The sequence below is a fragment of the Nerophis ophidion genome, linkage group LG06, assembly GCF_033978795.1.
Source record: "Nerophis ophidion isolate RoL-2023_Sa linkage group LG06, RoL_Noph_v1.0, whole genome shotgun sequence".
Lineage (NCBI taxonomy): Eukaryota > Metazoa > Chordata > Actinopteri > Syngnathiformes > Syngnathidae > Nerophis > Nerophis ophidion.
In genome coordinates, this window is record NC_084616.1 from 2,154,122 (window position 1) to 2,168,656 (window position 14,535).

At 39.5% G+C, this 14,535-nt stretch overlaps 2 protein-coding genes across 4 annotated transcripts in view; one reads left to right on the plus strand and one right to left on the minus strand.

Moving 5' to 3' along the window:
* The first annotated feature begins 707 nt into the window (after nucleotides 1-707).
* Nucleotides 708-11,802, plus strand: LOC133554064 (large ribosomal subunit protein eL22). Of its 2 annotated transcripts, none has more exons than XM_061902433.1 (4): nucleotides 708-832; nucleotides 8,665-8,781; nucleotides 9,397-9,521; nucleotides 11,617-11,802. In XM_061902433.1, the coding sequence occupies exons 1-4, from the start codon at nucleotides 821-823 to the stop codon at nucleotides 11,759-11,761; spliced, it is 399 nt and encodes a 132-aa protein (XP_061758417.1). In that variant the 5' UTR covers nucleotides 708-820; the 3' UTR covers nucleotides 11,762-11,802. The 2 variants fall into 2 exon arrangements, with proteins under 2 accessions (XP_061758417.1, XP_061758416.1); XM_061902432.1 differs by having other exon boundaries at nucleotides 711-832; nucleotides 8,662-8,781.
* A 36-nt stretch (nucleotides 11,803-11,838) lies between these two features.
* Nucleotides 11,839-14,535, minus strand: part of LOC133554063 (protein RCC2 homolog) — a 25,707-nt gene continuing 23,010 nt past the window's right edge. For both annotated transcript variants that reach the window (XM_061902430.1, XM_061902431.1), the window contains exons 11-13: nucleotides 12,610-12,682; nucleotides 12,477-12,554; nucleotides 11,839-12,405 (exon numbers count right to left, since the gene is read on the minus strand). In XM_061902430.1, the coding sequence (XP_061758414.1) occupies nucleotides 12,301-12,405; nucleotides 12,477-12,554; nucleotides 12,610-12,682 (256 nt within the window). In that variant the 3' untranslated portion in view covers nucleotides 11,839-12,300. The remainder of the gene's footprint in view (nucleotides 12,406-12,476; nucleotides 12,555-12,609; nucleotides 12,683-14,535) is intronic.

Genomic DNA, 14,535 nt, shown 5'->3' on the forward strand with positions numbered 1-14,535 from the left:
TTTACCATTTTTTTCACATCTTTACTGGCCAACAAAAAGCTAAGCACAAGCCGCACTTTAGGAATGTTAGTGTATAATGTACAAATGTTTATAGTTTTAGTGGTCTGAATGTTAGTTGTAAATATAGAACTTTATGAGAAGATATTCTGAAACGTTGCAGAAAAAAAGCGATGTCACTTCATCAACGTTGCCAGATGTGCAAAGTACATCGTATTTGTACAATATTTACGTGCACTATTAATCATTCAAAACATGAATATATGATTACTTTGACCCTTGCCATAATTGGCAATTAGTGAACGATACGGACTGCTGGTGTCGTGTATCGGCTCACCGTCCTGCCTTTTTACAGCCACGTGGGGGCGCTGTTTACAAGCCTACTGTTGCTGGGGGCAATCACGTGACCGATAGGAACTTCCGGGGTTGTGCATTGATGTAATGTTTTCCGAAATATTCTGAATAATCGGGTGTGTTCGATAACATTCTTCTAAATATAATCATTTTAATCTTCTGTTACGATCATTTTACATTCTCATCTGGCAACGATGATCGATGTAAATAATCCATGATTCGGCAATTGATTAGTAAGCCATTGTAAGGTAGGCGGGCTGTGGTAATGTTTTCATAAGAATGAGAAAAATCGTGTATGTACGATATTGTTCCTCACAATACGATAATTGCACTCATCTCGTACTAAAATGTGACATTGTCTTAATCCGGCGACGATGATCAGCCTCTAGATCAATGATTCGGCAATTGATTAGTAAGCCCTTTTAACGCATGCGCACTGTATGTCGTTCTCTTTGCTAGCTTCTTCGCCATGGCGCCAATTGTAAGTAAAATCGCGTGTCAACAATCCACTCAAACTGCACTTTTTCTTGGATGAAAATAACAAATAATGGTGGAGCTGTAGCCGTCGTTGTGTAACACCGGCCAGTGTCCAACGAGAGTCTTACACGTGGCCTCGTTATGTGTTTTTAAACGAGCACATTGTGGAGCTAAGTGTTTAGCGGCCTGGAGCTAATGTTAGCTTCTCTGTGCTAACTCACCACGTTGTCCAAACTCGCTCCTGCTCGCTGATTAATGTCAACTTTATAGTCTTTAATGTCACTTTTATACCTTTAAATCACTGTATAATGTCACCTTTATACCTTTAATGTCACCTTTAAATCACTGTATAATGTCAACTTTGTAGTCTTTAATGTCACCTTTATACATTTAAATCACTATATAATGTCAACTTTATAGTCTTTGATGTCACCTTTACACCTTTAAATCACTATATAATGTCAACTTTATACATTTAATGTCACCCTTAAATCACTGTATAATGTCAACTTTGTAGTCTTTAATGTCACCTTTATACATTTAAATCACTGTATAATGTCAACTTTATAGTCTTTAATGTCACCTTTATACCTTTAAATCACTATATAATGTCAACTTTATAGTCTTTGATGTCACCTTTACACCTTTAAATCACTATATAATGTCAACTTTATACATTTAATGTCACCCTTAAATCACTGTATAATGTCAACTTTATACTCTTTAATGTCACCTTTAAACCTTTTAAATCACTGCATAATGTCAACTTTATACTCTTTAATGTCACCTTTATACCTTTAAATCACTGCATAATGTCAACATTTTACCTTTTATATCATCTGTCTAATGTCAGTGACACTAGACCGATGTTATTGCCTTTTTTTAATATTGCGATATTTTTCGGCCATATCGCGATATATGATATATATTACAATATGTTGCCTTTTCCTTGAATGAACACTTGATGCATATAATGACAGCAGTATGATGATTCTATGTGTCTACATTCAAACATTCTTCTTCATACTGCATTAATGTATGCTACTTTTAAACTTTCATGCAGAGGGAAATCACAACTGAGTCAATTGACCAAAAGTGTATTTATTAAAGTTATTAAGCAGTGGCACAAACATTCATGTCATTTCCAAAACAGAAAGTGCAAGATTGTAAGAGACATTTTAAGTGTCAAATAAAAAACAGCTGCATAATAGGAAATCAACTAGTATTCGTCCTTCACGATGGAATATGTTACTAAGGTTATGAAATTATCTTCATTCTCTAGCGAGTGACTTTACAAATGATGCTACATATTAGCAGTAATGCTACTGGGTGCTAGCGGGGTGTATAATATAGCCAAGAGTCATGGATGCATTGGAATTCTGGGTAATTCTTATGTTGCATTTATGTGTTACAGAGCCAATGTTCTCCAGAAATGTTTGTTATTCTTGTTTGGTTAGGGTTCACAGAGTGTGGAGCATATTAGTAAGAGTGTTAAAGACAAGTAGTTTTATATCACAACCATCAGTGTGATCTGTATGGCTGTGGAACAAGACCCCTGGTTTACACATAGTAAAAGCAAAAAAAAAAACTCGTCCTTCACTTTGGAAATGATGACAGGGGAGGCGTCACTTGCGACGTCATGACTTTGACCCGGCGGTAAAAGTAAGCATGCGCTAATAAATTTGGGGAGCGAGTTTGATCGGCAGTAATTCAAGGCAGGCGCATATTACATTTCCGGCGGCTATTCAAGGAAATACTGTAGTCCTTTTCTATATCACACAGAGACAAACCCACGATATATCGTATATATCACCCAGCCCTAAATGTCACCATTCTACCCTTTAAATCATCACCGGTACTTGTGATTTTATCTTTTTAAACCTCCGTCTCGAATGTAGTAGCGTTACGAGTATGTTACGTTGGCCGTAGGTAAGCTTTTTAAACTTATAAATAATAAATAAATGGGTTGTACTTGTATAGCGCTTTTCTACCTTCAAGGTACTCAAAGCGCTTTGACAATACTTCCACATTCACACACTGATGGAGGGAGCTGCCATGCAAGGCGCCAACCAGCACCCATCAGGAGCAAGGGTGAAGTGTCTTGCTCAGGACACAACGGACGTGACGAGGTTGGTTATAGGTGGGATTTGAACCAGTGACCCTCGGGTTGCGTACGGCCACTCTTCCACTGTGCCACGCCGTCCCAACTTCAGAGCATTCTTTTTGTTCTGATAATACACTTCACATTTACATATTTTCTTCCACATAGGTTGCAATTTATGGCTCAAAGAATTTTGAAAATCAATCAATGTTTACTTATATGGCCCTAAATCACAAGTGTCTCAAAGGGCTGCACAAGCCACAACGACATTCTTGGCTCATATCCCATAATCAGGGCAAGGAAAAACTCAACCCAATGGGATGGCAATGAGAAACTTTCGAGGGGACCAGTGAAATGGAACCAACATAATAGTGTGAGAGTCCAGTCCATGGTGGATCTAACATAATAGTGTGAGAGTCCACTCCATAGTGGATCTAACATAATAGTGTGAGAGTCCAGTCCATAGTGGATCTAACATAATAGTGTGAGAGTCCAGTCCATTGTAGAAACAACATAATAGTGTGAGAGTCCAGTCAATAGTGGATCTAACATAATAGTGTGAGAGTCCAGTCCATTGTAGAAACAACATAATAGTGTGAGAGTCCAGTCCATAGTGGATCTAACATAATAGTGTGAGAGTCCAGTCCATAGTGGATCTAACATAATAGTGAGAGTCCAGTCCATAGTGGATCTAACATAATAGTGTGAGAGTCCAGTCCATAGTAGATCTAACATAATAGTGTGAGAGTCCAGTCCATAGTGGATCTAACATAATAGTGTGAGAGTCCAGTCCATAGTGGATCTAACATAATAGTGTGAGAGTCCAGTCCATAGTAGATCTAACATAATAGTGTGAGAGTCCAGTCCATTGTAGAAACAACATAATAGTGTGAGAGTCCAGTCCATAGTGGATCTAACATAATAGTGTGAGAGTCCAGTCCATAGTGGATCTAACATAATAGTGTGAGAGTCCAGTCCATAGTAGATCTAACAAAATAGTGTGAGAGTCCAGTCCATAGTGGATCTAACATAATAGTGAGAGAGTCCAGTCCATAGTGGATCTAACATAATAGAGTCCAGTCCATAGTGGATCTAACATAATAGTGAGAGTCCAGTCCATAGTGGATCTAACAATAGTGAGAGTCCAGTCCATAGTGGATCTAACATAATAGTGAGAGTCCAGTCCATAGTGGATCTAACATAATAGTGAGAGTCCAGTCCATAGTGGATCTAACATAATAGTGTGAGAGTCCAGTCCATAGTGAATCTAACATAATAGTGAGAGTCCAGTCCATAGTGGATCTAACATAATAGTGAGAGTCCAGTCCATAGTGGATGTAACATAATAGTGAGAGTCCAGTCCATAGTGGATCTAACATAATAGTGAGAGTCCAGTCCATAGTGGATCTAACATAATAGTGAGAGTCCAGTCCATAGTGGATCTAACATAATAGTGTGAGAGTCCAGTCCATAGTGGATCTAACATAATAGTGAGAGTCCAGTCCATAGTGGATCTAACATAATAGAGTCCAGTCCATAGTGGATCTAACATAATAGTGAGAGTCCAGTCCATAGTGGATCTAACAATAGTGAGAGTCCAGTCCATAGTGGATCTAACATAATAGTGAGAGTCCAGTCCATAGTGGATCTAACATAATAGTGAGAGTCCAGTCCATAGTGGATCTAACATAATAGTGTGAGAGTCCAGTCCATAGTGAATCTAACATAATAGTGAGAGTCCAGTCCATAGTGGATCTAACATAATAGTGAGAGTCCAGTCCATAGTGGATCTAACATAATAGTAAGAGTCCAGTCCATAGTGGATCTAACATAATAGTGTGAGAGTCCAGTCCATAGTGGATCTAACATAATAGTGAGAGTCCAGTCCATAGTGGATCTAACATAATAGTGAGAGTCCAGTCCATAGTGGATCTAACATAAGTACAGGGTATCCGCGGATCCTTAAAAAGTCTTAAATGCATGTATCTAAAATTAAGGCCTTAAAAAGTATTACATTTATTAGAAATTCCTAAAATGGCCTTAAATTCCCCGCGACCCGACCTCGGATAAGCGGAAGAAGATGGATGGTCTTAAATTCAGTACCCAATGGTCTTAAATTGTCAGGCCAGATTTTTTATTTTTTTTTCAGGGCACGTCTGAGTAAAAGTGAGTGACTTCAGTGTCAGTCGCGCGCAGACTCCTTCCTTTCAGTCAGCGTGGGGAAATGCAAGTTTTGTGAGTGTTGGCTGGAAGACAGCCGGTTTAAAAACTGTCTTAAACCTGTTGCCAGTCCTGAGGAGGCCAGGTGCATACTTTGTAAGAGGGATTACAAACTAGGCACCATGGGAATTAGAGTGCTCGAATCGCACATGTAGTGCGGTAAGCATAGAGCCAAAAACAAACACCGGGCATCTCTCAGTTCTGCCGCTAGCAGCACTGACCTGACACTAACCTTCGGCGGGACAGCAACATTAAAATCCGAGGTGTTATGGATCTTCACACTGTGGTGAAACATCAATCCTACACCTCAAATGATAGGATTGGCGATCTTTTTCGTGTGATGTTTCCTGATTCTCGGGTTGCTAATACATTTTCCTGCGGAAAGGATAAAACATCATATATTACGAGACACAGATTAGCACCTCACATCCAAAACCTGCTCTTCGACCAAGTCAATGGGTCTCAAGATGTGTTAATGAAATGTCATTTATTTTTACCCTCACCTCGGTTATTATCTTTTTACTGGTGTTGGTTTGTTTGTTTTGGATGTCAAAGTTTTTGGATCTCTCAAGATTTTTGATAAGCTGTTTGGCAGAGTGGTGCTCATCAGTTTGTTATTAATAAACATACACAAAGTAAACTTGACTGATTGTCATTGAGGTTGTAGTACAGTGGGATCCCCAACCATCACTTATATTTATAGATTTTTTATTATTTTTTCAGTCTTAAATTTCATTTAAGCTGTCATTAAAAAGGTCTTAAAAAGTCTTAAATTTGACTTGCTGAAACCTGCAGATACCCTGTAGTAAGAGTCCAGTCCATAGTGGATTTAACATAATAGTAAGAGTCCAGTCCATAGTGGATTTAACATAATAGTAAGAGTCCAGTCCATAGTGGATCTAACATAATAGTAAGAGTCCAGTCCATAGTGGATTTAACATAATAGTAAGAGTCCAGTCCATAGTGGATCTAACATAATAGTAAGAGTCCAGTCCATAGTGGATCTAACATAATAGTGAGAGTCCAGTCCATAGTGGATCTAACATAATTGTAAGAGTCCAGTCCATAGTGGATCTAACATAATAGTGAGAGTCCAGTCCATAGTGGATCTAACATAATAGTGAGAGTCCAGTCCATAGTGGATCTAACATAATAGTGAGAGTCCAGTCCATAGTGGATCTAACATAATAGTAAGAGTCCAGTCCATAGTGGATCTAACATAATAGTAAGAGTCCAGTCCATAGTGGATCTAACATAATAGTAAGAGTCCAGTCCATAGTGGATCTAACATAATAGTGTGAGTCCAGTCCATAGTGGATCTAACATAATAGTGTGAGAGTCCAGTCCTTAGTGGATCTAACATAATAGTAAGAGTCCAGTCCATAGTGGATCTAACATAATAGTGTGAGAGTCCAGTCCATAGTGGATCTAACATAATAGTAAGAGTCCAGTCCATAGTGGATCTAACATAATAGTGTGAGTCCAGTCCATAGTGGATCTAACATAATAGTGTGAGAGTCCAGTCCTTAGTGGATCTAACATAATAGTAAGAGTCCAGTCCATAGTGGATCTAACATAATAGTGTGAGAGTCCAGTCCTTAGTGGATCTAACATAATAGTAAGAGTCCAGTCCATAGTGGATCTAACATAATAGTAAGAGTCCAGTCCATAGTGGATCTAACATAATAGTGTGAGTCCAGTCCATAGTGGATCTAACATAATAGTGTGAGAGTCCAGTCCTTAGTGGATCTAACATAATAGTAAGAGTCCAGTCCATAGTGGATCTAACATAATAGTGTGAGAGTCCAGTCCATAGTGGATCTAACATAATAGTAAGAGTCCAGTCCATAGTGGATCTAACATAATAGTGTGAGTCCAGTCCATAGTGGATCTAACATAATAGTGTGAGAGTCCAGTCCTTAGTGGATCTAACATAATAGTAAGAGTCCAGTCCATAGTGGATCTAACATAATAGTGTGAGAGTCCAGTCCTTAGTGGATCTAACATAATAGTAAGAGTCCAGTCCATAGTGGATCTAACATAATAGTAAGAGTCCAGTCCATAGTGGATCTAACATAATAGTGTGAGTCCAGTCCATAGTGGATCTAACATAATAGTGTGAGAGTCCAGTCCTTAGTGGATCTAACATAATAGTAAGAGTCCAGTCCATAGTGGATCTAACATAATAGTGTGAGAGTCCAGTCCATAGTGGATCTAACATAATAGTAAGAGTCCAGTCCATAGTGGGGCCAGCAGGAGGTCATTCCAAGTTTAGACAGGTCAGCAGCACAGAGACGTCCCCAACAGATGCACAGATGAGTGGTCCACCCCGGGTCCTGACTTTGAACAGCTAGCGCGTCATCTGTGGTCACCTGATAACCTCTCCACGCAGGAGAAGGGGGCAGAGCAGAAAAGAAATGGCAGATCAACTGGTCTAAAAGGGGAGTCTATTTAAAGGCTAGAGTATACAAATGAGTTTTAAGGTGAGACTTAAATGCTTCTACTGAGGTGGCATCTCCAACTGTTACCGGGAGGGCATTCCAGAGTACTGAAGCCCGAAATGAAAACGCTCTATAGCCCGCAGACTTTTTTTGGGCTTTGGGAATCACTAATAAGCCGGAGTCCTTTGAAGGCAGATTTCTTGCCGGGACATATGGTACAATACAATCTGCAAGATAGGATGGAGCTAGACCGTGTAGTATTTTATACGTAAGTAGTAAAACCTTAAAGTCACATCTTAAGTGCACAGGAAGCCAGTGCAGGTGAGCCAGTACAGGTATATATGTATGTATATATGTATATAAAGGTATATACAGTATAGGTATATATGTATGTATATATGTATATAAAAGTATATACAGTACAGGCGTAATATGATCAAACTTCCTTGTTCTTGTCAAAAGTCTAGCAGACGCATTTTGTACCAACTGTAATCTTTTAATGCTAGACATGGGGAGACATGAAAATAATATCTTACAGTAATGGAGACACAACGTTATGAAGGCATGAATAATGATCTCAGCATCGCTAGTGGACAACATGGAACACTGATATTATAGAGATGAAAGAAGGCCGTTTTAGTAACACTCTTGATGTGTGACTCCAAAACATGCAGTGTGTGTCTGTCAAATGCTGTAAATACTATGTGTGTGTGTGTCAACAACACAATGTGTGTGTGTCAACCAACACAATGTGTGTGTGTGTCAACAACACAATGTGTGTGTGTCAACAACACAATGTGTGTGTGTGTCAACAACACAATGTGTGTGTGTCAACCAACACAATGTGTGTGTGTGTCAACAACACAATGTGTGTGTCAACAACACAATGTGTGTGTGTCAACCAACACAATGTGTGTGTGTCAACCAACACAATGTGTGTGTGTGTCAACCAACACAATGTGTGTGTGTCAACCAACACAATGTGTGTGTGTGTCAACCAACACAATGTGTGTGTGTGTCAACAACACAATGTGTGTGTGTCAACCAACACAATGTGTGTGTGTGTGTCAGCAGCAGCAAAAGAAGAAGCAGACCAGTGGTAAAGGTGGCAAGAAGAAGAAGCAGGTCCTGAAATTCACCTTGGACTGCACCCACCCGGTGGAGGATGGCATCATGGACGCTGCCAACTTTGTAAGTTGTCTTCATGTCGCTGCTGACACCTGACCACCACTCGTGACTGACACCTGACCACCACTCATGACCGACACCTGACCACCACTCGTGACTGACACCTGACCACCACTCGTGACGACACCTGACCACCACTCATGACGGACACCTGACCACCACTCGTGACGGACACCTGACCGCCACTCGTGACCGACACCTGACCGACACCTGACCGCCACTCGTGACCGACACCTGACCGCCACTCGTGACCGACACCTGACCGCCACTCGTGACCGACACCTGCCCGCCACTCGTGACCGACACCTGCCCGCCACTCGTGACCGACACCTGCCCGCCACTCGTGACTCACACCTGACCGCCACTCGTGACTGACACCTGCCCGCCACTCGTGACTGACACCTGACCGCCACTCGTGACTCACACCTGACCGCCACTCGTGACTGACACCTGCCCGCCACTCTTGACTCACACCCGACCACCACTCGTGACTGACACCTGCCCGCCACTCTTGACTCACACCTGACCGCCACTCGTGACTGACACCTGATAATCACTCGTGACTGACACCTGACCACCACTCGTGACTGACACCTGACCACCACTCGTGACTTCCAGGAGCAGTTCCTCCAGGAGCGCATCAAGGTGAACGGTAAAGCTGGCAACCTGGGCGGAGGTGTGGTGTCCATCGAGAGGAGCAAGAGTAAGATCACCGTGTCCTCGGAGGTGCCCTTCTCTAAAAGGTGTGACACTCAAACTGCTTCTTAATCACCTTTCATTCCCATTACATCTTCAAATGTCCTGGCTACCACATGTTGAACACAAATCTACTTTTCCACCTGTGTCGACGTACCATACCTGCACACTTTGTAGCAAATACCTCTTTGGCCTTTTTCTCCACACAATTGCAATTTAAATCTCTCAATTAGTGATCGGCTGCAGTTTTTTTCCCTGCTGATAGCAAGTATTATTATTTAAGGAGGCCCGTCAGTGACGTATGGAGCCACATTCAAACATGAATAATACACATTATTACACATTAAATATGAATATACACAACAGTGAACAGCTAAGTTGTTTTTCTACATCATTTGTTGAGGGAAGGTGGGAGCAGTAGTGACAATGTTCATGCAGCACTCATGTGGTGGATGCAACATGTTTACCTGGTGTGGCTGAGAGGAGCCTCCCTCCCTCCCTCCCTCCCTCCACACCTCCAAATATGACAAGATGTCTACATCACAATCACTTCTCAGCTCATCAACCTTATGGCACTTGATGGATATATTTGGTGGGCTCATATTGCCCGTCCACTTTGAAGCTGAAATATTAATGAAGGTGACATTTGGCTTCGTCACTTCTACTCTTCGTTTTTCTTACTTTGCGGAACTTCTTAGTGGCGAGTAAGGAAGTGAGGACTGTGCTTCCTGCTGTGGAAGCACAAAGATAGTGAATGAGTAAGAGGAGGGGTCACTCTGTTGAGTTACTTCCAGTGTTAAAGACAGGCTGTGGTGCTGAGAGCCAGACAGTCAGTGACTCCTCTTTCCTCTTCTCCCTGTTTGAAGCAAGCTGCTTCCTTCAACACTTTTCATTGGCCAGGAGGCGAACATGAGACACGACAATTGTGATTGTTGCACACGTCTGTCACTCATGCTGCTGATGGTGCTTTTTGTGATTAGCTTATCACACTACTTAAAGTCCTACTGAAATGAGATGTTTAATAGGTTAAAATCCAATCTGCACTTTGTTAGAATATATAACAAATTGGACAAAGCTATATTTCTAACAAAGACAAATAAATATTTATTCTAGATTTTCCAGAACAAAAATTTTAAAATAAATTCAAAAGACGTTGAAATAAGATTTAAATTTGATTCTAAAGATTTTTTTAGATTTGCCCGAATTCTTTTTTTTAAATTTTAATATTAAGTTTGAAGAAATATTTCACAAATATTCCTCGTCAAAAAAACAGAAGCTAAAATGAAGAATTAAATTAACATTTATTTATTATTCTTTACAATAAAAAAGATCAATTTACTTAAACATTGATTTCAATTGTCAGGAAAAAAGAGGAAGGAATTGAAAAGGTAAAAATGTATATGTGTTTAAAAATCCTAAAATCATTTTTAAGGTTGTATTTTTTTCTGTAAAATTGTCTTTCTGAAAGTTATAAGAAGCAAAGTAAAAAAATAAATGAATTATTTAAACAAACACATTTTTAAAATATTTTCTTGGATTTTTAAATTCTATTTGAGTTTTGTCTCTCTTAGAATTAAAAATGTCGAGCAAAGCGAGACCAGCTTGCTAGTAAATAAATACAATTTAAAAAAAATAGAGGCAGCTCACTGGTAAGTGCTGCTATTTGAGCTATTTTTAGAACAGGCCAGCGGGCGACTCATCTGGTCCTTACGGGCGACCTGGTGTTGGTGACCCCTGGTCTACATCATTTGTCTGAACAGCACATATTGATAAAAAGATTAAAAATTGTTTACTTTGAAAATCCTTTTTTTTTTCCACCCTATTGACTAATAACTGATATCAGCCCTGGAAAAAACACGTGGGTGGCTCTTTACCTGCGAGTCATGTTGTGAATCTCTGCCAAGGAACTAAGAGAGAATGTGGAAGCAAAGACTTTGTGTCACAGCCAAGGACAAAACATTGACTTCTGAATATTTGAAAAAGTCGTCTGCAACACAAACTCAAATTAATCAAAATAATTGATCACCTAAACCTAGATTTTAACCTCTTTTAGTTTGGTTTTCATGACCATATTTGGAGTGTTAAAATGGGCGTGGTCGAGGAAGAAATGCATTGTTTAACTTTGAGATGTTTGTCCCTCAGATATCTGAAGTACCTGACCAAGAAGTACCTGAAGAAGAACAATCTCCGCGACTGGCTGCGCGTGGTGGCCAACACCAAGGAGAGCTACGAGCTACGCTACTTCCAGATCAACCAGGATGAAGAGGAGGAGGAAGATGAAGATTGACTTTAGATTTTGTACATTGAAAAAATAAATGTTTTCAGTCATTGCTTGTGTTTTTCTTCATGTACAAGACAGGAGAAAACAGTTTACACATCTTTTATTGGAATGAAAATGTAACCAGAACAAAGCATCGTTGAAAACCACCCAGATTGTGAAGAGAAGGAATGTAACAAACGTCTACGAGGTCATTTCTCATAGAAAATGGAGCATTGGTCCCCTTCTGAGAAAGTGAGAGCAGCTGTAAATTGGACTTTTCAAATACTGCAACACAAAACATGACAAAAGATAGATCTTTTTTTTTTTTTAGCACATGTCCCCTGCAGAGGACAAAGTGCTCGACGTAAACTAAGACCCCACAAGTGAAAAGGTCTCAATTGTTCAGCTGGAACAGTTTATGGAATTTTTTTTTTAGCTCTTCTGTTTTTTTTTTAGGATCCAAATGTGAGACAAAGCCAGACATGTTAGATCTCTTGGGGGATTCAAACTTCCCAAGAAGACGTCCCAGCTCCCTGAAAAGTTGTTGTGGCTCACCGAGGTCTCGCTCAGATTGTTCGGGGATTGTACTCCGGCAACTTTTGCACTTTCTCCTGCTCCGTCTGAGTGTCCTGCCTGGCGATGACCATGGAGTGACAGTAGCCCATCACCACCTGCAACACAAGGCCAGTCAGGACCTTCTCACACACCTCAGCAGCGTCTCATGCCTTGCTCAAGAGCACACCTGTTCAACGTAAATACCATCCAGGGTCTTGACTTCCTGGGCGGTGGTGGAGGATTTAGCTTTGTTGTCTCCGTAACCCTGCAGGGAGCAAGTCATCATCCTCGGAGGTGAGAAGGTCAGATGAGCAACTTACCAACTCTCCATAGGTGGGCGACGGCCCCCAGCTGATGGTGCTCTCGTCGGCGGCCATGATGATGCTGCTCTTCCTGCAGGTCACATCAACAAAGGAGGTGATGAAGGTGGAGACACAAACAACAAAGGAGGTGATGAAGGTGGAGATGCAAACAGGACAGCAAAGCAGAGCAAGACAGGAGAAGGAAGTTGAGGGAAACAAAAAAAGAAGAAGAGAGAAAACAATGGAGAGAAAGAGGAAAAACTAATAGAAAGAGAAAGAAATTTGAGAAAGACAACAATAAAAATGTAAGAGAAAGAAACAAACAACAAGAAAGACAAATGGAGAAAAAGAGAAATACAACTAGAACAGAGAAACAGAAGGCTATCTAGATAAATATTGTAATATGTACTGTGTATGTAGTAATATGTAGTATGTATGTAGTAATATGTAGTATGTATGTAGTATGTAAGTTGTATGTATGTAGTATGTAAGTTATGTGTAGTATTATGTAATATGTAGTATGTATGTAGTAGTGATGTAGTATGTATGTGGTAGTGTTGTATTAGTGATGTAGTATGTATGTAGTAGTGATGTAGTATGTATGTAGTATGTATGTAGTATGTATGTAGTAGTGATGTAGTATGTATGTAGTAGTGATATAGAATGTATGTGATATGTATGTAATAGTGATGTAGTATGTATGTAGTAGTGATGTAGTATGTGTGTAGTGGTGATGTAGTATGTATGTAGTAGTGATGTAGTATGTATGCAGTGGTGATGTAGCATGTATGTAGTAGTAATGTAGTTGGTATGTAGTATGTATGCAGTGGTGATGTAGCATGTATGCAGTAGTAATGTAGTATGTATGTAGTAGTGATGTGGTATGTATGTAGTAGTGATATAGAATGTATGTGATATGTAATAGTGATGTAGTATGTATGTAGTAGTGCTGTAGTATGTGTGTAGTGGTGATGTAGTATGTATGTAGTAGTGATGTAGTATGTATGCAGTGGTGATGTAGCATGTATGTAGTAGTAATGTAGTAGTGATGTAGTATGTAAGTAGTAGTGATGTAGTATGTATGCAGTGGTGATGTAGCATGTATGCAGTAGTAATGTAGTAGTGATGTAGTATGTATGTAGTAGTGATGTAGTATGTATGTAGTAGTGATGTAGTATGTATGTAGTAGTGATGTAGTATGTATGTAGTAGTGATGTAGTATGTATGTAGTAGTGATGTAGTATGTATGTAGTAGTGATGTAGTATGTATGCAGTGGTGATGTAGCATGTATGTAGTAGTAATGTAGTAGTGATGTAGTATGTATGTAGTAGTGATGTATTAGTGGTGTAGTATGTATGTAGTAGTGATGTGTATGTATGTAGTAGTGATGTAGTAGTGATGTGGTATGTATGTAGTAGTGATGTAGTATGTATGTGATATGTATGTAATAGTGATGTAGTAGTGGTGCAGTATGTATGTGTATGTATGTAATAGTGATGTAGTATGTATATAGTAGTGATGTAGCATGTATGTAGTGGTGATGTAGTATGTATGTAGTAGTGATGTAGTGGTGATGTAGTAGTGATGTAGTAGTAATGTAGTAGTAATGTAGTAGTGATGATGCATGTAGTAGTGGTGTAGTATGTATGTAGTAGCGATGTAGTAGTGATGTAAATAATAGTAGTATGTAGTAATATGTAAATAGTATGTAGTAATAAGTAAATAATAGTATGGAGTAATATGTGAATAGTATGTAGTAGTAAGTAAATAGTAGTATGCATGTAGTAATAAGTAAATAGTAGTAGTATGTAGTAATAAGTAAATAGTAGTATGCATGTAGTAATAAGTAAATAGTAGTAGTATGTAGTAATAAGTAAATAGTAGTAGTATGTAGTAATATGTAAATAGTTTTAGTATGTAGTAATAAGTAAATAGTAGTAGTA